Source organism: Dermatophagoides pteronyssinus, unplaced genomic scaffold (genome assembly GCF_027571235.1).
Source record: "Dermatophagoides pteronyssinus isolate colony J.1.1.1.1 unplaced genomic scaffold, Derpt_VIB-CSIC_2022.12 sq0001, whole genome shotgun sequence".
Taxonomy (NCBI): domain Eukaryota; kingdom Metazoa; phylum Arthropoda; class Arachnida; order Sarcoptiformes; family Pyroglyphidae; genus Dermatophagoides; species Dermatophagoides pteronyssinus.
The window spans coordinates 2,422,431-2,445,286 of record NW_027461525.1 but is presented as its reverse complement, the minus strand read 5'-3'; the positions used below and the strand labels follow the sequence as shown (position 1 = coordinate 2,445,286).

At 29.4% G+C, this 22,856-nt stretch overlaps 4 protein-coding genes across 4 annotated transcripts; all 4 read left to right on the top strand.

Annotated features, from left to right (window-relative positions):
• The first annotated feature begins 5,173 nt into the window (after positions 1–5,173).
• LOC113793469 (uncharacterized) lies at positions 5,174–6,453 on the top strand. The gene is made up of 2 exons (XM_027343513.2): positions 5,174–6,120; positions 6,181–6,453. Exons 1-2 carry the CDS (start codon positions 5,673–5,675, stop codon positions 6,396–6,398), a joined length of 666 nt encoding a protein of 221 aa, XP_027199314.2. The 5' UTR covers positions 5,174–5,672; the 3' UTR covers positions 6,399–6,453.
• A 1,669-nt stretch (positions 6,454–8,122) lies between these two features.
• On the top strand, positions 8,123–9,722 carry LOC113793466 (uncharacterized). The gene has a single exon (XM_027343510.2). The coding sequence runs from the start codon at positions 8,363–8,365 to the stop codon at positions 9,086–9,088; it is 726 nt and encodes a 241-aa protein (XP_027199311.1). The 5' UTR covers positions 8,123–8,362; the 3' UTR covers positions 9,089–9,722.
• Positions 9,723–9,765: 43 nt separating this feature from the next.
• On the top strand, positions 9,766–10,611 carry Aprt (adenine phosphoribosyltransferase). The gene is made up of 2 exons (XM_027343511.2): positions 9,766–10,033; positions 10,101–10,611. Exons 1-2 carry the CDS (start codon positions 9,915–9,917, stop codon positions 10,552–10,554), a joined length of 573 nt encoding a protein of 190 aa, XP_027199312.1. The 5' UTR covers positions 9,766–9,914; the 3' UTR covers positions 10,555–10,611.
• A 72-nt stretch (positions 10,612–10,683) lies between these two features.
• On the top strand, positions 10,684–19,368 carry LOC113793465 (uncharacterized). The gene is made up of 7 exons (XM_027343507.2): positions 10,684–10,939; positions 11,499–11,692; positions 11,771–11,901; positions 11,968–12,054; positions 12,112–15,990; positions 16,044–17,976; positions 18,032–19,368. Exons 2-7 carry the CDS (start codon positions 11,570–11,572, stop codon positions 18,977–18,979), a joined length of 7,101 nt encoding a protein of 2,366 aa, XP_027199308.1. The 5' UTR covers positions 10,684–10,939; positions 11,499–11,569; the 3' UTR covers positions 18,980–19,368.
• The last annotated feature ends 3,488 nt before the right edge of the window (positions 19,369–22,856 follow it).

The window sequence follows — 22,856 nt, the reverse complement described above, 5'->3', positions numbered from 1 at the left end:
CTCAAAATGTCCATAATCCACCATCAAACGACCAATGAACATATGATGACAACCTCTTTTTTTCCTCGTTCCAAACAGTTATGTAACCATTTCACATTTTATTCCTATTTTTTTTACTCAGGAAAAAAACATTGTCCGGTTAAAGCTGGTCCCAAGAAACCCATAGTTTGACTGTAAAACAGTTGTTTTGGAGTGCAGCGAGCCCGAAAATAGGAAAATTTCGTTGAGTGAATTATGATGACCTGCAAAGTGGATATGTTTGTATCTGTGTATGTTCATGGATTTGAACAACGTAGGAAAAAAATGATGATCATTAACTATGGATGGCTGAAATGGAAATTTTTGTTATATTTCAGCAGAATCATTCAATTGAAACAAAGCAAAATACAAAATGACCAAACGTGTAATAATCATTTTAATTTCTTATCTGGTCAGATAGTTAGATCACTAATAATAAAAATAATAATGATAATGATTAGATAACGATGACGAATATTAATAACCAACCAGCTATTATGATACCTTTGATGAATATCAATATGTTTATCAATAGGGTTTTTTATTTTCTTTTTTAGATTTTAAAAATAAAATTCAACTTATATAATTTTATATAAAACGAAAAAAGTTTGTAAATAATTTTCAATGTTTCAAAAAATGATTATCAATCAAGGTGTTAATTAGATTGACACTAATCGATTATACCGTTATGCGTGTGTGTGTGTGTGTGTGTGTGTGTGTGTGTTCGCTATCTTAATTTCATTTTGATCATTATTATCCAGGTACTATCTCTTATGTTTTTTTATTTTCTCATTTATTCGTATTAATGTTAAAAATAATAATAAAAATTACATTTCATTTATTCTTTTTTTTTGTCTCTCTAAAAATACAAAAAACAAAAATGATAATGATGATGGCGATGAAATTCACTTTATGATTATATTCTATTCATTTTATTCTGAATTAGATGAACTTGTAGTATGTCAATGTACATGGTATATGGTGAAGAATCCATAATCATTGTGGTGGTTTTATTCCATTCGCGGCAAAAAAATATTATTATTATTATTATTTTAACAATTAATTCATGTGTCCGTCATGTTGTTGTCATTGATATCCGTGTTAGTTCATTGTACACTATCCATATTTCACTTTTCTTTTCTCGTTATTTTTTTCTCTCGTTGGAACAAGGTGAATATAATTAAAGTGATTAAAACACAACCACACACACACACACACAGAATTTAATGTGTTCAGTTATCGAAATAACACAGACAACTCCACTACCACCACAACTATTAACAACAGCAACAACAATGATAAATTCTCTATCTCATTTCTTCTGATTCATTATCATGAATCGTTGTTGTTGTTGAATTTTGTTAAAGCTAAATTAATGAACATGCCCAAAATGAAAATTACTCTTGAATATACCGAATCATTATCATCATCATCATCATCGTATACCTATTAGTCATAGTATCAAGCATTAATTATTATCACTTTGTCTTTGTATGTAAAAAAAAATTCTTTTATTCATTCTTTTCCTATTCTTCATTCATTCATTTATTGTGTTGTCACGTGAAAGAAAAAAAAGGTAAGGCAAGGAAAAAAACCCGATGACAATGGAATTTGTGAAGAAAAAAAAGAACAAAAAAAAATACTGAATGAACTTTTCATTTTTTTTCAACAAGCTTGATGATAGAGTTTTTTCTCGTATTAGTTGTGTGTGTGTGTGTTGAATAAATATATCCATAATGACATATGGCTGGAAAAAGATCAAGAATAATAAAAGTCGATTCTATAGAATACTTTATACGAATATTATCCATTATTATTTGATTTAAACAATTTTTATTATCTATCTATCTAGACTTTGAAATAAATAATTTACATTTCATCACTCGTCAACGATGATTCGTTATTTGAACAATACAATATGTGTGTGTGTGTGTATTTATCATCTTGTCTTGTGTTTTTATAATAGGAAAAAAAACAAACAATGTCCATTCAATGATCATCATTCAGTCTGGTCACACAAATTTATCCATACGAGATATAGGTGTTAACCAGATTACATAACCAAACTAACAACAAACCAGAATCATTTGTTTGTTGTTTTTTTTTTCGTAAATCTATTGTTTGTATTTTTGTTTTGTATACAAAATACATTCTTTTTTTTGGATCAAGAAAATCTCTATTTACAACATAATTGTTATTATTAATATGATCATTATGTTTAAATCATTTAGCTTTAATGGATTCTGGTTTTGGTTGGAATTTTTGTTTGGTTGCTTTCATATGATGAGGTGGGTGAGGTTCGAATTTGGATTGAATCTAGACAACAAACAAAAAAAGATGAAAACAAAACAAAATTGTTTATGCGATGTTTTTTGTTGACAAAGATAATATTTTCGATATTGTACCATAATTATGTCTTCATTTTCATTTAAAAGTAAAAGTATAAAAACATTAACAAACCTTTTAATTTCATCGTTTCTATCATTCAGAATTATTCAAAACTGTTGATGGCAAGTATTTTTTGGCTGTTTTCTAAATGTTGTTAGCCATAAGAATATGTAATTGTTTAAATGAAAGTTTTATTTCTATTCTATTTATGATATTGTTTTTTTTGTTTTTTCTGTTTGTCCGGTAGATTTTAATTAAATTTTCAAATGTTTATAGATAATGATAATGTGTTTGTGTGTGTGTAAATACTTGAAACATGACAATAAACACATTTTGTACAAAAGAATCCCATTAACACACAGTCACTATCCGATATTTTTACTTGAAAAAAAAATTCGGGTCGCCATTCTCATCGAGAAAAAAAATTTCCCATGTGAATTACTAAACATTTTTTTTCCTTTTCTACCGGATAAAAAGAAGAATGAATGAATTCAATTCCATATTCTTACCAAACAACAACAACAGCAGATAAAATAATCATCGATAGAATCTTGAACAAAAATTAATTCATATTTTAAAAATTGAGACCTTTTACTTTGACTGTTTGATAATTTGTAATAAATATCTATATTTTCAATGTAGATAATGAGTGAAAAAAAGGTCAATATTATGAATTATTCATATTGATACTGTGTTTACACTTTTTTTCTGTATAACTGTTGTTGTTTTTTTAATGGGATTCTAATTTTTCCGAATAAATTATAAGAAAATAGATAAGCAAAACAAAAGTATCGACAAAAATACATGATTGTAATCATGATCTATCAATGGATTATGTTCATACGGTTTTCATATTGAAAAATATACAAATGAACAAAACAGAATATAAAACTTTAGATGTCCGAATAAACGGAGTGAGAAAAGAAAAAATAACTTTTATCAAATATAAAGACAAAAGAAAACTTTTACGGTAAAATACATTCCTGGTTTTGTAATATTTTTGATCTTCATCCCATATGGTTTTTAATATTTATTTAAATTTTTTTTCTATTCTTTTTTTCATTCATAAGACAATCAGCTTATGTTTAGCTGCTAATATTAATGCGTAATATATACTTCGGATCATACATTGTCTGAATATATATGTTTTGTTCCATTTTCAATTTTATTATTTTATTTTATTTTGATTACTAAACAACAACGGTTCAATTCGAAATGATGATGTTATATATAATCCTTATGTATCTTTAGTGATTATTATGTATTCATGGATAATAATATTTTAGTCAAGTCCTGATGTATTACGTGAATACATTACATTAGATAGAGATTTGATCATAGGCTATTTATATTTTATATTTTTTTTTTATAGAAAAAAGTATTCAATTTTTTTTTGTTTGTTGGGAAAATCCCGGTCATCATCATTTAAATTGAAGTCTATTCTTTTACGCTTTATGAACAAATGTTTTTTTTTCATTCAAAGAATTGAAAATGAAATTTGTCATTGAATAAGATGGATAAGAAATGTTAAATTTTTTATTCTGTAATCATAGAAAACATTTTTTTTTCAAATGAAATTTATTTGTATTTTGGATAAATTTCTATTATTTATAAACAAACATTTCAAAACAAAAAAAAAATTATCAAATGGAATTGATATCGATGCTAATAATAATGGTCAGTTGTTGTTACAATCAGGCTTGCAACTTTTAATGGTAACTTTTATTCATGTTGAAAACAACAAAAAAAACAATAAAAACTAATTTAGGTAATAAAATGTAACAAAAAAAAAATTGTCACAAATGTTTTATTCTACTGCATTTATTTTCCACCATTATTATTATTATTATATGGTATTTATAGATTCCAAAAACGTTTATTTTCTTTGTAAATTTTGAATTGCAATTAATTTGTTGTAAACATAAGATCAAATCTTTTTCGACAAGTCAAGTGTAGTCTTTTTATTTCATTCATGAAATTGCTCTGTTGTAAACAACGAAAAAAAATGATGAACAAAAAACAAATTGGATTGTCTTTGCGATTCTTTGCTTTACGATCTGAAAATTATCAGAATGATGAAAAATAAACAAAGAAAAATAATTCTTTTACGATTTATTGTTTCAGTTTAATTCAAAATCTCTGTAAAAAATCATTTAACTAGATATTTTCATAGTAAAAAAAAGTGATAAGCTCAAACGAATGAATAGAACAGAAATGAACGAAGGAAATAATTTTGTTTGAGGAAAAACTCTAATTACCGATAAATGATGAAATTCAACAGGTTGATACTCCGAGATAATTTTTTTGTTTATTCATTTTATGATGAAAAAAGCCCTCGAAGGGTTTTTTTCATTTCTCAATTTTACTTCCCATAAAATTTAGTTTTTTTATTATAATATTACTACCGGTTTTCCAGTCATATTAGCAAATCAAAAACTGGAAACATTACATTTCTCCCTCTATTCACATTTAGGATCTAGCGACAAGATTTAGATGAAATTTAGAGCACATTAATAAGAGTATAGAGTGTGTGATTGAACATCATCATTATTCAACATTAAGATGTAATAGCAAGTAATATTTCAATTTTTCATTGATGGTCATCAATAGTTTCCTTCAGATATCGACTGTCATTGTTTTTTTGTTTTATTTTCTATTCGAATAAAATCCTAAAAGTAAATATTGTTCACAAAAAATTCATCAAACCGAAACGAACAAACAAATTTCTTGCTCTCTTACCTTCATGAAAATTAGTCTACCTTTTTTTTCTACATTTAGGTCGAACAATTTGACTTCAATAGTGATAATTAGACACATTTTTTTCTTATTATTTGTATTATTAACATCCAATCTGAACGTTTCCTTTTCAAAATTGTCAATTTTTTTCCACTTTTGTCAACATTGTTAGATAAATGAGCCATAGATTTAAATGTTAATGAGCAGTGAAAAAAGATCAACAAACACGTATGGTATTTATTCATTTCATATGAATCGAATATTCTCGTTCAACACATCGTTTTGATCGCACATCAAACACAAACAACACGCTTCGTCATCATTCTAAGTATTTATTAAGATTCTATACTACGGACTAAATATAGAAATGTTTTTTCATAAATTCATCAAATGATGAGTCGCATTTATTTTCCCTTTACAATGTGGAAGAAAAATTGAACATCATTCACACATTTTGCCAGATGTAATCATAACAAGAACAACAGAATTTCGTATAAACAATCTTCAGAAAACAAGTGATTCATTTAATAATGACGACAACGAATACTGAAATAATAAGCTTGCCCAACAACAATTCAATCGATATGGCTTCTTCTGAAACACAAGCAAAAACGGTGAACTACAATGAAATCATGAATTGCGGAAATAGTGATGATTATGATGAAGGATATTCATCGAAATATAATCTAGATTTGGTCGATTTCATATCAAATGATCATATGTCATCATTAAATCATCCATTACATCCACAAGCGATAGACAAAGACAAAACATCATCATCAACACATCAATCGATAAACTATTCATCACCGATGAATTCTTTCAATCCACAATATTCAATGTTAAGCTTATCAAAAAGTCAGATTAGACCAGAATTATATCAATTAGCATTTGATGTTCAAACTGATCATGATGGCCAGGATGATGATGATGATCAACAGCAGAGCAGTAGCGATTGGTCGACAGTCATCATTGATGGTAAGTAAAATTTATTCTTCATATAACAATTTCATTAAAGTAATAAACGAATTTTTGTAGAATCGCCCATTACAAGTTATCCACAACCAACAAAATTATCGAAATCACGGAATACGGAACCAAAAACCTTATTGGTAACACATGATCAAAAAATTGACCAAAATCGTACAGGAATATGGATGACAAAAGCAGCACAACTTAATCCAACCGCTTCATCATTCTTACGTGGTACAAATATGATTACATCACAGCCAGTTTGTTGCTGTTGTATTATGTGAAATGATGATAGCTCATCTGTGATTATATTAAAATTCATGTTTTCAACATTTATCATTTGAAATATTTGTTAAATTTTTTAATTGGGAAATCATTATTTAATTGAATTAGTTGATAAATTGATTTTAAAACAAAATTTCACTATAATGCCATCTATTGTTAAAGATTTAAAACTAAGAATAAATGGCGCGTTCCATTCATTCATAATTATTCGAAGAAAACAAAATTTTTATTCAGAAGCCATTGATGATGATGATGATACGGGATCAATCTGAGTGATGTCCTCAATTATCATACATTTGCCCATTGCATCAGGATAGATTGGTTTAGGCATCAAACATCGATAACCAGGACAGCATTGAAGTCCGGCAATTCCACCACAATTTTCTTGATTACATTTGAGACCCATTGCTAAAACTATGTATGAATAATTTTATCATTTAATGAATTTAAAACAAAATGAATCTTTGATGTTACCAATGAAAGTTGATAGGATTATAATGTTTAACACAAGTTTATTCATGATGATTAAATTAATACTGTTTTTACAAATACGAATAGTCTCTTTATATAGTTTTTGTTGTTGTTGTTTTCAGGATTGTTTTTTTTCGACCACATAGCCAGAATTTATTGCATGAAATTTATTCAATTCAATCAAGGACAAGTCACGTATCAAAACAAATTATTGGCTATATAATAATAATTAATATTTGGTTAAGATATCGAAAAAAATGAATTTATTGCAAGACAAAAAAAAATCAAAAAATTTAATAACAATTTGACAGTAACATAATTAATGATGTCGTCTGATTTCAAACGGAATTTTTTCAAGATTTGAATTGAAAGATTGATTTCGAAATTTTAATAATTCTAATCGGTCATAATATAAACGTCTATAATGATGATGATTTTTATTGTGATTCATAGTAGCCATCGTAGTTTGATCGTCCAGTTTATTCGAACATATTTGAACATAATTTAATAACTGATCTATTTGTGATCTTTTTTCCAATGTTTGGGCAATTAAATTTTTCAAATATGGAAAATGTTTTGATGATTGAGCATTATTATGGATAGAATTCAATATATGAGCAATTTCATTCATTTTCAAATTGATTTCATTTTGAATTTGTTTAATTTTATTCACGTTATTTTTTATATTCTCACGTATGACATCTGCATCCATTTTTTATAATTCAAATGTTTCATTGATATCTAACGACAAAAAAAAAGAATTAATGTAATCAATAAAAAAATGGACAAAACTGAATTGATAAATATTAAAAAGAAAATTAATAATAAAAATCAAGGCCAGAAATGAAATAAAATTTTTAGAAAAAAAACTCTTGCATGTCCTTTATGAACAGCATATCGAATCAGAGAATATTGGGAGAGAGAGAGAGAGAAAAAAAATAAATCAAACGAAACAGAGAAAGAGATGAATTCATTCGATTTATAAAATTTTGAGTGTAAACAACGATATTTTGTGTGGTTGGCTTGTCCATTTGAAGAAGCAAAAAAAAAGAAGAAGAAAAAGCTAAGAGCGCGTGCGTGTTATGTGTGTGGCAAATTTGGCACCGAATGAGAGAATGCTGTGTGTGTTTGTGTGTTCGTGTGTGGAAGCAAAGGCAAGTGTGCTCGATGTTAAAAATGCTGACAATTGATCTGAACTCTAAAATATTTTTTGTTGCTACTCAATGTAAAAAAATAAAAACAATCTTATAATCTTTATTGAAGTTATTCATCATTAATTCATATGATTGATTCATTTTCATTTGTTGATAATTTTTTTTTATCTTAATTATTTCATATTTGGTCGAATCAATTTGTGAATCAAGAATTAAGAAATTATAATCAAAATTATCGGAAACGAATAATCGTCCTCATCAAATGTATTGATTCGATAAAACAAAGACGAATAGTATTATTCTCTTATATATAACAAATATTAATAAGACGAAACAGAATGGGTGACAATCATTATAATAAGTATAGCAATGAATTTCAACATCCATCACATTATCAAGTAAAAGCAAATGTTACATCGAACAATGGTTCGAATCAACAATTTGGCTATGATGTTAATGCAGCCAATCATTATCATCATTCAATGGTTGGAGCAATCGGAACGCCCGGTTTCGAATCAAATACACATTTAAGTTCCTTGTCAAATTGTGTGAAACGTTTACAAACACAATTGAATCAATATTTGACAAAGATTATTGATGAAGGATCAGATGGACCCACTAATTATAATCTTGGTTCAGGTGAAGTACTGAACAGTCATCTGATGGAACAGTATTCATCATCTGGAATGGGTGGAGGAACAGGAACGACGACATCATCAGGGACAACATCACCGATTTCTGGTATAGTTACCGCACCACCTATGCCAATAAATCCATCCGGTCATAGTTCATATGGTCATCAGACGGTTCCGAATATAGCCGCTGATCAAGCTGCAGTCAATAATGGCTATAGCTATTATAGTAACTATCCCACAAATTATCCGGCTTATCCAACCGGACCAAATCCTTATCATCCTCATACACATCATCATCCAGCAATGACATCGGCTGTCGATTATTATAATCAACAATCACATCATCTTTTACAGCAACAACACCCACCACCATCCTCATCATATGCAAATTTTCAAGAACCAAAGAGCAAAAAACAAAAAAATAAATAAAAGTGAATAATCTACATCCTGTTGGTAGGGGATTGCATCTTATTCTTTTTGTTTGCTTCATGAATTTTGCATTCTGAACTTAAATAAGGATCGCTGTCCGGATGACCGACACACTGAATCTTTGAACAATTTTTTCCCTTAATTTTTCTACTGTATATTATTATGAACGATTATTATAAAAATCGTTGATCATCGATTACAATGTATTACTATCAATTATAATTACTATATTATTAACTCTGATATGGTTTTATTATGATTCAATTTGTCTGCTTCGATCTTAATATTTTTTTCCTTCGTTTTTTTTTGTATTATTCTTAATTTTGTCCCAACATGATATTTTTCATTTTATATGTTCAACACATGCACATACACACACCAAAAAAAATGGGAAAACTTTTCATAAAATTATTAATTAATTATTATGGATATAATTTAACTCATTATAATTCAGGCAGCAACAAAAACAATGATAAAAAAACCAGTAATACTGTTTAAAGTAAACAAAATTCGAAACAAAACAAAAAACAACAATATGCCACTCCTAGCCTAAATATTATATAATTAAATTATAAAATTTTCGAATGTCGAATGAAGACAAACTTGAATAAAAAAACAAGTAATCAAAAATGAACTTTTATTTATGGTTGTGGATTTTTTCGTTATATTTTCTTATCAATTTGAAATGATAGTCATCGACTTGGTGATGATGATTTGACGAATGATGCACTCTATCGAATGATCAATTTATGGGTTTTTAGTAGTGAGCTTAACTGTTGAGAGTATTTTGTGTATTATTAAATATTTCGACATTAACTTGACAATCATGGATGTCCAAAAACAGAATCAATCAAATGATGATGAAAATATTCAAAAACGTTTGGATCGAATTAAAATTAATGTGAAAAGTTATCCCGATTTTCCAAAATCGGGTATTATATTTCGGTAAGTAAATTGACAACAATATCAAAATAACAATCAATAAATTGAAAATTATTTATCGAATTTTCAGAGATATTTTCCCTTTATTTCAGGATCCCAATCTTATTGACGATGTATTATACATTCTTAAACATCATATTAAAAACAATGTCAAAAATTATGACACTATTATTGGACTTGAATCTCGTGGATTTCTTTTTGGTCCATTATTAGCCTATGAACTTCGGGTACCTTTTGTACCGATACGAAAAGCGGGAAAACTGCCAGGTAAAGTGGAATCGATAGCCTATAATTTGGAATATGGTTCGGATAAATTTGAAATACAGATTGATTCGGTGAAACCGAATTCAAATTGTATCATTATCGATGATTTACTTGCAACCGGTGGTTCAGCAAATTCGGCCGTCAAATTAATTAAAAAATGTGGTGCAAACGTTGTCAATGTTATTGTTTTGATTGAATTGATCGATCTAAAAGGTCGGCTACAATATCCAGAGCCAACATTTTCGTTGGTAAAATTTTGAATATTTTTTTGAATCTCAATTAAAATGAATTTTTCTAAAAATTTTTATTCGAACGAATTTTCGCCTGTTATTTCATTTATGAATGATAGAATTAAAATTCTTTTTTTAGTATGATCATAGCGACATTCTGCGGTGATGAGCGAAAATAAAATCGGCGAGCAGCTCCAAAACGCGGACAACTACGACGACGACGACGGTTTACCATTGCAATGTGGAATGAGATTCGATTGATGTCCAAAAAAATCCTTAGTTTTTTTACACTCAAACATATTCCACTACTGTTTCGTATGCTATGTGTTGAGATACATGGTTCTTTTCCAATATATCCAAAAATCTTGATGCGCTAGCTTCACGTAACAATCCAGTTCTTTTATTTATTCTTTTGGTAAGATTGTCGGTATTTCGCTTTGCTTACCACAAATTCACGTTCTTGTTTTTTCATCATGAAGTGATCATCGTGAATAAATATATTCAATGTAAAAAAAGAAAGAAAATTCTTGTCGCTTTTGTGTATTTTTGTTTGTGTGTCTGTTTTTTTTGTTTTTTTAATTTGTCGTATCGTTATTCAGGTTTTTCTTTGATTCTATTTGGGATGGTTAATAAAATACCACAGAATCAAGAGAAAAAACAATTATTGAACCTTTTATAGATCAATACATTGTGTAGTGCGTACATATTTCATAATAATTGAATAGAAATAAAATTTAAGTCAACCGTTTTTGTCCATCCAACAATAATCTGAGCATAGAATCAAAACAAGTGATTTCTCAGTGATTGTCATCGACGACGACAACACAACAATACAGCGTTGTCATAATCATTGGTTTCGCTTTATAAGTTCCAAGTTTTTATTTAATTGTGCTCCCAATTAAGAAAACATCAATTTGCCATTACATCGAATCAACATAACCATTTTTTCAATTTAAAATCTTTATCCTAAATAGTTTGGTTAAAACAAAACTATTATTTTTTTTTCTGCGAAACAAAACTCGAATCTCTATATCAATTGAATATCATGAACATTGAACAAAGCAGCGGCAGCAACATTGATTACGGCAACATCAATACCAATGATCCTGCATCAAAGATTCTTTTTCTGGACACATTTTCTTCGGCGAACCTTGATAATGATTTTGAAGTCAGTAGCAAATAATCATCATTTTTCCTGTGATGAATGTTTTCATTGGTTTTGTTTTTGTTTCTAAATCGCCAATAGGATATAAATAACAAAAAGGAACCGAACGTTGGTCTTGTACAATTCATTTGTCCTGTTATCATTCATGAGATAAGAATAATTCCTTTATCAACATTAGTTTCAGCCGAAAGTCTTCGCAGAGTTCATCTTGGGTATGGCCATTATGTTTTCGTTGATTAAAACCAAAATTTTCTTTTCTTTTTCCATTCATTTATCAGAGCAACTATACCCTCTTCATTTGATATACATTTTTATGTGAACGAGCTAACAGCAAAAGAATCTTCCACCTTTTTGGACATTGGATGGTGCGTTTTTGATTTTGATTCATTCTTTTATTACATTTTTTCACATTTTTTTTAAAGTTTTTCTTACAAGGAACATGAAAACCATATATTCAAACCGAATGTTTCTGTTGCTACGGATGGCCTATTTTTGCGTGGTCATTTTGAATCAGTCACATTAGTTGTTTTAGGTGAAGTGACTAATTTATCATCTTTAATAACTAAAGAATCAACCGCTTCTAGGATATCTAATGATATTAATATTGATAATGATGAAGATTCTAGAGCTAGCTATTTCGATGGTTGTATCGTCGATATCAAAGAGCCAGATGATACTCAAGATTATATAGAAACCGAAGTAGGCAAACTTATTGGCGATTCATTACCACCGAATAAAGATGATAGCGTTTCGTTGACCACATCAGCCAAATCTCAACATCCTGTACAGGATGTTCATTCATTGTCTCCTAGTCCTGAAAATGTAGCACGTATCCTATCGCCATCACCTTCGCGTCATCATTATGGTACCCACAATCGTGATCTTTCTGCTACACCACCGCAATCGTTGTCGTTTAAAAGTCATTCCAATTCATCACGAGAAAATCAATTGCGAATAACAATCGGAAAAAAATCTTTAAGCCACAAAGATTATGTTGACGATGAAGATGATGATGATGATGTGCACAGTGATGATCGAAAAAAATATCGTCCACCATCATCAAAATCATCTGCGAGTTCTATCTCACCAAGCAGTAATAGTTATTCCCTTAAAAGTCGCATCGCTTATTCATCATCATCGATAGCTAATAAAAATTCATATTCAAAAAGTGGATCAATATCTAATCGTAGATATCGATCAAGTGTTGAAAGAGAACGTAGTGATGAATTGAATTCCACGCCATCGTCTAGTCATCATCGTCATCATCATCATCATTATCGCAATGAACGTTATAATAATTCTCCCTCTACATATGGAAAATATTATTCCTCCCAACGAGATTTTCATCAGCATTCAAAAAGATCAAGAGAACACTCACCTTCAGCAACAAATGCCCTCTCAAGTCGACCATCAAAATATCGTTCCAGTGTTAATAAATATGCACATGATTCTTATCGTTCCCGAAGCAATAGTAAAGATGTTGATAGTGATCATGAACATCAACAGCATCGATTATCTCCTTATGGAACAAATATCAATCATTCAAGATCGAATCTTAACCGGCATCATGAAATAGACAATTATTACACTGATGATTATCGTAGACACCGACAACAACCTCGTCATCGAAGTATCAGTTTGGAAAAACAAGATCGTGGTAATAATTTAAACAGCCGCAGCAACTTACATCGTAATAGAGGTAATAGCCGTGATATGGATAAATGTTCCCACACAATTGACTCGTGTTTGACAAGAACGCGTAATAATGTTTCTGGTAGCTATAAAGATAGCTACAGTGATAATAATAGTCGTGATCTAATTTCGCCTAAATCATCTTCGAACAAATATCGCAGCTATCATCATTTATCCGATCGTGTGCGATCTCGATCAAAAGACCGTTCACGATCATTATCACCGTTGACAGTGTCAAGTAGTAAACGCAATAAACGTGATCATTCAGAACACTTAGGCAAATCTTCGCATTATCGTCGGGATTCCAATTCGTGTGATCGTAATGATTCTATAGATTCGCCAGATCTTAAAAAATCGCGATACAGTACTCCAAGAAGTGTGAATATTGCTTCACCTAGTTGTGATAGTGGTTCTTCACCGATTTCCGTTGCAAGTCAACACAATGAAGGCACACACTACAATAATGATAATGATCAGGATAATCGACCAACTTCTTCCAAAGCAGATATCGAAAGTATTGCTTCACCTGTATCACCAACCGATGATGATTCAACCATGAATCTGATAGGATTAAAAGATTCACAAACATCACCCTCACCTTTGGCGAACATATCTCCTCATTCATCAATATCAAATATATCATTGGATCAACTTGATTGTGATTCTAAAACAACAAATCCCGAAATTTCTAATGATAACATCGGCAATGATGTTGACAAAGATAGCGAAATTGGCTTGAAAAATGTTGATGGTGATAAAGAAATATGTAAAAATGAAAATAATTGCGATGACAAATCGAATGTACTCAAAAATGACGTTTCTAAAGAATTATTCGAACCGCTTTCCGGCTCCGATATGGATGATGATTTTGATGATAATTTTGAACAGATTAGTACATCTTCCGATGTTGACGCGGATAATTTGGAAGATGATCAAAACGGTGAAAAAACCTGTAATGCAAAAGCTGAACTGGAAATAATTAGTAGTGATGAAGAATATGATACAGATTTGAATGCGGCATTAGCTTCTGAAAAAGTGGAATATGCTAAAAACTATTTGGATACCACTGGTGTTGGTAGTAAATACGATGATGATATTGATAATGAATTGGATTTGAACAAAAATCTTTTCGATCCATTAGCTGCCAATCAATTAAGTGTGTTGAAATTCCCTTTCAATACTAATAAAATGACTACATATATTGATCTTAAATTGTTCAGATCTATCATTGAGTTTATGCACGAAAATTTTTCCATCCTTTATTCGTCACATGAAGAACAAAATCGTCGAATTCTTATTCAAGAAGAATGGGTGATAAATGTAGAAAAATTGGCTACCGACATAATGAAATTAACCTGTCCAATATATTATTCATTCAACGAGGATTTGGAAAACGTCTCGGGAACCTCAGAACAAGATTTTGAAAATCTGATTCCCATTTTAATTTCAATCGCCAAAGATGGACTCGATTTTGATCTGGCACTTGCACAAAAGAATACTTATAGAGTACGTCATATCAAAGCTGGAATCAAGCTTCTGATTGCTTTGTTTAGTTCATTTGACATACGTTCCTCATCATCTATAACTGAAAATGACAATGCGATATTATTCAAGCGATTATTAGAAGAAAATTTACCATACCATTTGCTTAAACTATATGAAAAGCCATTCATGACACTTCCGCTCAGGTTATTGATTCTGAACGGATTGATTGTTATCTGTGATCACGCTGAAGGCGTTGACTATTTGTGCCATCGAAAATTTCAATGGACTAATGATCTAGATCAAAACGTGAACGATGAAAACAACGACCAGAAAATGCCATCAATTGACGTGTTAAATTTGAAAGATGCTACGTGTTATCAATATATTTTATCATTGATTATTAAACGACAAAATTCACGTCTACCTTCGGTATTTGAAGAGTTATTGAACAAAATTCATCTATACGAATTGTTTGAAACATTTTCCGTGTTCAGTGAAAACGTGTTAGACATCAATGAAGGTGGTAATCATTCATGGTGCAATATGACGACCGACAAAATAGATTTATTGCCTGCAATGTTATCTCGAATGATCAACTATTTTGAAATCATCTCTAATCGCATACACCGACCATTACGTTTTCTGCCGTATATTTGCCAATATGAAATCAAAACTACTGTCAATGCATCGATTCCATTACTATTGCTTTCGACATCTAATTCTCGTCCACCAGATGTGCCCAATACTGATCAATTTGATTACATTCATGATCGTTTCCAATGTAAACAAACATATTGTTCGTCATCAAAAATTGGATTCAATGCACAAAAATCTTTTTATCGTTTTTTTAAACATTTTAATCTATTCGATTCTTTGATTCGATTATTGAAGTTCCTCAAAACAACGGATCATACCTGTAACGCCCATCAAAAGTTTATTTGTGATAAAATATTGACATTATTAGACATCATTACATCGCATCAACAGGGCTTAAAGTTTCTGCTGGAAGATTCATCAAATATCCATAAAGTAAACGCTATTCATTCAATTTTGACTGACTTTGCATCAACACATAATCAATGTAGTCAAAGATTTGTTGATTTTGGCATCAAATTCATTACGAGGTATTATTTTATTAGTCGAATCATTTTAAAATGTATTAATTCTTTATTTTCAGGTTGTATACATTCAATTTGGTTGACAAAATACTCTACAATATATATTTGTTTCAAAGGGAAAACTTGAAAAAATCGGTCACAAAAAACAAACTAGTTGATCCTTCTAAAAATAGTGATGTTATTGATTCGCTTCTGCGTTTGTTCATGATGATCCATTTCAAAAAAGCCATGTTTCGTGATATAGTCGTATCAATTCTTACATTGGAGCACAATTTCGATGCTGTTCATTCATTCATAATACCGATTACATCCCAATTTGATCCAAACAGCCCTCATTTTCTTAATGAAAAGAAATTAAATCTGGATTCAACATCATTCATCTATGCCACAAGAATTGCTATCGCGTGTGTTCAATATCTACCAGAGAAGAATTTATTACATTTCTATGAAACCTACGGTAAATCATTACTAAAAAACAGTGAAAATGTACAAAATTATGTGCAAAATTCATTGATCAAATTACATCGATCAGATATATTTCAAAGTCATGTTCTTAAATATTCAATGCTCATGAATTGGATATCGCCATTGAAAAATGATAATTTTAATTCTCATGATGAATTGACATTGCGAAAGTTTGTGACCATTTTGAAAAAACATCATGATGTTTTTCAAGAAAAAATTCAGACTATCGAAAATTTCTATGATAGAGTTTTCTTTATCGAACCTGAACTTGTAACTGCCATCAAAATATTGGTTGCACTATGCGATCCAAACGCCAACCATATGAAGAATAATGATCCTGACATGCAACTTAAATATAAACATGCTTTGGTCTCATGCTATTGCTTTGATTGTACTACCTATTTAATGACACTATTAGAAGCGGTAGTCGAAACATGTGAAAGACCATCACATCGTACATTTGCTAATACTTTCAGTGATTCATATATAAATTTGTTTGTGAAAAATTTAAAAATTAATCAAAGTAATCAGCCATCCCATCATCAACAGCACAAGACACATTCATTACAACAATTTAATAATTCTATCCTGAATCAAGGTTCACTAGTTATTGAATTTATTCGTCCAAGTGTAAGATTTTTGCAGCTGATTTTAAACTATTTAACCCAATCGTATGGCCATAATTTTAATGATTCAACTCCGATTCCAGTATTGCTAAAACTTTACAATATTTTGTCATATTTTTCATCTTATACGAATGATATAAAACTAGAATCCAATACAAAACAATCTGCTCAATTTATTCAGCAGCAAATAATCGACATAATCATATCAGTATATACGGCTGTTCATTTAGAACATTCTGAATCTGAAGAATCATTGCGAAAATCAGTATGGACAAAAATGTTGAAACATGTTTTTGAATTCATTTCACTTGCCCCGAAATATTTTGTTTCGGGCTTAGAAATATTGTCAAAAATACTACCCACACCATTGCCATTGATGATGAATAAAACGCTAAACGATGGTGACATATCGTTTATAATTAATTATCGTAAATTATGGTCAGCTCATCTTCATTGTTTAAATGATGATCTTGAAAATATGTTTAATTATCTAATATTATCAAATTGTTTGCCATTGCAAAAATTATTACGTGTGGTTTGTTATAAGATGTGCGATCTTTCTGCTCCAACCGTTTTGACCATTTCAAAAACTATTACCGAATTTCTCGTCCATACTCTGTGCGATATCATTGAATCGAAATCTCAATCGCCGATCGATGAATCATTGATTAAATATCATAGCGATAATTGTGGTAAAATTATCGATTTTATTCTGGATTTATTCAGTTCGAGCCTGTCATTTAGGATCGGAATCCTGAATGCCTTTTGTTGTTTTGCCACCAGTTCGGATGTGGCTCATAGAGATTCAAAATTTCTTAAGCTTTTCCATAGAATGTTTTTCTATCTCAATAGGAAAAAATTTGTAAGAAATTTTACCATTTCCAGCAAAGTCTTTGTTACGGTAAGTGTTTTATGTGCAAATTACTCTCAATAATAAGATTTATCTTTTACCCTAGGAAATCCTTTCCGATACAGAATCCCCAAATGATGATGATTTCCTATCATTATTCCGTTATTTTTTCGATACTGAAGACAATACTATTTTGACTTTGAAAACGTTCAAATTTTCCGATAAACTTTCATCGAAATTTTTCATGGCTTGCTCTCAATCTTTGAATAAATATTTTGCTGATCGAAAAGTTTATGTCATTGATAACAGACAGTCAGATAATCTAGAAGTCATCGATATAAGTAAGAAAGGACCGACAAACGAAGAAGATGAAATGGTTGATGGATGTAAATCTGTTCCATTGAATAATGAAATCATTTATGGTCATCAATTCAGTCAACTTTCAGTCGATTGTCGGATGCCTGAGCAATGGCAGTCACTAATTGAAAATCAAACGAATCACTTGTCAATTGCCGAATCAGGAATGAGAAAAATTGATTTCCTCGTTTTAGCTAAAAAATATCTGAAACTTGATTGCGACGGATTATTGAAAATTCTCAATAATTATCATTCACCGATTGTTGAATTACCTGAAGCACCCGAAAAATCTAGTGAAGATTCTGTAACAAAATTGATCGCAATTAATCCGCAACCAAAACGTACTACAATCAGAGGTCGTGTAAGACAATATGGACATCGTGGTGATCCCTTCCGATCGCGACCGCCAAACACATCGCGACCACCATCAATGCATGTTGATGATTTTGTAGCAATGGAACAACGATCAGACCCATTGGTGATTAGTAATAAGAATCGTTCGAACCATCTGATTTCACATCATAATTCGAATGTATTGCCAGCACATTCAAGCAACAGCAGTACAATATCATATTGTGGTAAACATTCAGATTATGTCCGTAAAAAAAATTTCAATAGCCATTCATCATCGCCCTATCATGCTAACTATTCGAATTCTATTAAAATGAATAATAATAACAATAATAATAATAATTAAAGTAATCGGGCAACTCTTCCAATCAAATTTTGGTCAATTCTACAACTTTTTCATTTGTATGATTGTATTTTTCATTAAAATATTATTTTGGTCTATCTTTGTATTTTCTCTATCTCATGAATTTTGTATCTATATTTTCAATCTTTTCTTTATGTGTTAAATAGCGATGTTTGGATACACACACAGACACACAAACACTTTATTTGTCTCCAAATGTTTATTTTTTATTTATTCTCAAGTATATAATGATGATATAACTCATTTTCAACTTTTCACACACACATAAACTTTCATTTCTTCATGATTTTTTGTTTTTTTCGCATTCATCAATTTTATCGATTCCTCAACTTTGAAAAGAAATTTTTATTAAAAAATCATTTCATTTATAATTCTTTCGGTAGTTAATTTAGAAAAGTTAAGAATCGCCAAAAGGAATCTAATGAAAATCGATTCAAATTAAATCAAACATTCTAAATAAGTAAAAAAAATGGTACTGCCATTTTTTCTATGTATAAAGTTCGTAATCATATAAGGTTATCGATGATCATATTTGCCTGTGGGAATCTTAGAGATAAAAATAAATTTCTAACATAAATCAATCAACAATCAAACTTATCCGATACTGTGTGGTATGATTATCATTGTACAAATGTTTCAAACAAAATTGAAAAACAATTTTAAAATGCGCTTTTTGTTATTTAGAAATTCATACTGTTATGATTTTTTTGTTTCGTTGAATTGGTTTTTGTTTGATTTCCGCAATGCCGATATTTCTGTATGTGATTGATGGTGATCGGGCGGCATTTTTCTAGTATTTCGATTTTTTTGTTGTTGTTTTTTTTCTGGCGTTGATCATTGATCTCGATTAATATTTTCCAATTTGTGATTCTGTTTGTTTCGGATATCTTTTATTTTTCTTATTTTTTTTAAATAGAGATGGGAAAAAAATTTCACACAAACTTTAAGTATATATAGTTAGCGATAGACAACAAAATTGTGGCCAACAAATTGAAATTTATTGATTATTATTAGTTTCTTTTTTGTTCTTTTCTTATTTTATAATATGGAATCGCTTGTTAGTTTGTTGGCAATAAGGAATATTTATTGCAAAATGTGCAGAGATATATTGGTATAGATTTTGACAGTCGATATGTGAAACTGATGGGTGTGAAACAATCTTTCTAGAAAAAAACATTTGAAATTTTTTGTTTTTTCGCTTTTCTATCGTCTTGCTTGTCAATATATACAAATCGGACGAAACGATCTTATGTATTGTAGTTGATAGCCAACTCATCCGTTGTTTTTTTTCATCGATGGAAAATGAAAAATGAAAACAAATATCTATGGATGAATGAATGGCAAACAAAAAAATAATAACAGAATAAAATCTATCTGGTCATGGAATTTTTTTCTTTCTATTTCGGCTTTTTTTTCATTCTAGTGTTTTTGATTTAGAATTGAATTTAAATCGTTCAAATTCCACCAACATTGGCTGGCTGGACGATCGACCGATCAATCTAGATTTTCGATGTTTATTTTTTTTCAAAGTATGGTGGGGTGGATGAAAAAAAACATAACAGAAGAGAACAAGAATCAAAATGATATTGGTTAGCCAGTAAGCAGGCAATTTTTTATTCCATTATTAATGACATTTCCATTCTTTTATTTTTATTCCATTTTCCTATTTCGATATCTTTTTCACTATTTGTTTTCGGTATGCAAATTTCAATTCCTATTTTTTTTGTATGAGGGGTTTTTTCTCGTTTCGATCGTTTTGCCAATTTATTGTTATTAAAATTGCCATAATCTAATATCATGTAGAGAAAAGAAGAAAATATGGACATTCGATTCAATACAATCCAGTAGATTGTAAATCTAAATTGAATAAAAATGACCATTTTTTTCCGTTACACAAATCGTTGTTGTTGTATGCATATTATAAATAAAATAAATTGAAAAACCAACATAAAAACAAACCGAACGGGATAAACCCATTTGTATCTAGAAAAAAAATCCAATTTCTTGATTTACTTTTCAATTGTTTATATGGAGTTATATATTTCAAAATAATAATATGAACGACGACATTTTAAAAGATAAAAAATATCGATCTATCTAATGAAAAAGATGGATGTTTTGATCCAAAGAACCTGTTGCTATTACATATTCATCTAATTCAATTTAATGAATGAACAAAACTATAGTAAAAAAAATAATTTTTTAACAAACAAATCAAAAACTTCAATGTATATAACAATATAAAATCCAGTTGTATATTTAAATGCAAAATTGAAAATTAAATTTATTTAAAACTTTATCATTAAAATTATATTTTCTTAAGGAAATCCAGAGTAAGTTGACAAAAAAAAATCTAAAATCAACAATCGTTGGGTTTCGTTTCTGCGGCAATTTTTTTTACTCATTATTAATGCAAATTAAATTTCTTATTATTCTTTCATCAAGTATTTATAGCCATCATCATTGTCGAAAAACTAAAATCACCAGAAATTCATTGAAATTTTCATTTTAATGATGATGAGGAGGATGGTATCCAATGATTATTTACTTTGTCTATAAATGAGAGAGTAAAAGCAAAGTTTCAAATTTAGTAAAATTTTAAATTCACATTGCAACTAATTTTTCTTTTTTTTCCTGTTTGTTTGTACGCAATATTTGAACTATCTTCAATTATATTCTCATTTTCTTTACTGGATTTTAGGTAATCATTTTGATTGAATTTTTTTTTCTTTAAATATTTAACAATTCTATTATGAATTCATTTCGATAATGAGCAATCATCATCTCAAATGATAAAGATGAGTTCAAAAGGAAATTTTTTCTTATCAACATATTGTTGTTGTTGTCGTAATATTATTGACGTCAACGAAAAAATCTAAGAATATTGAACTATAGAAAAAAAATAAATCTCATCAACCAAACTGATGACAACGACAACAATGCCACATCAACATCAACAAGAATGATTCAACAAAGACGATTCTGACGATCGACAACATCGACTATAAGAATGAATCATTTGAATTTATGTAAATTTTTCTTTTCCAACTATTCGAATTTATTAGGATATTTATTCCATTGAAAATTTTTCTACTTTTTCTGTTCGATTTCGATCGATATTTTAACCAACAAAAAAAATTCGAAATGATGATAATGATGAAGAAATGAAAAAAAATTCAAGCAAAAAAAAAACAAAACTAATTTACATAAATTGTGTCGTTCGCGTAACTTTTTTTATTTTTATTTCTATTTTTTTTTGTTCTCCGTTCGGTCGGTCGAAAGGTCGATATATATTTGGCATGTAACGTTTTTTGTTGTTGTTGTTGTTGTTCTCATTTTTTCATCTATTCATTCGATAGAAATTATTATTATTCATTGAATTATGTTTACGCGCTTTCAACGAATGACGGCATCCGCTTCATATTTTCTCTTCCTTCTTTTATTATTATTATCTCGAATTTCTATTTTAAAAATTGACTTGTAAATTAAATAGAAATAGAAAAAAAACGAAGACAAACTATAGTTTTTCTAAAATTATATATCTTCCGTTGCGTAAATTAAATCCATAGAAGCCGAACTTATGAGCAACATTATTATTAATCTACATAAGTGCTATGTATATTACATACACACACACACAGTTTGTGTGTAGGAAGGTTTCTTTTTTTCTTGTAATCTATAAATCCATATAAGATACCAAAATAAATGAATGAATCAAGACCCTATGAAACTAATTTACATTTGATTTTCACATTTTTTTCTGGTTTTCAATCGAATCCATCCATCTCGACTGGGTATATTTTGACTTCAATTTTATTATTATTATTCCCCATGCCAATGTTATATTATGTCATAATAT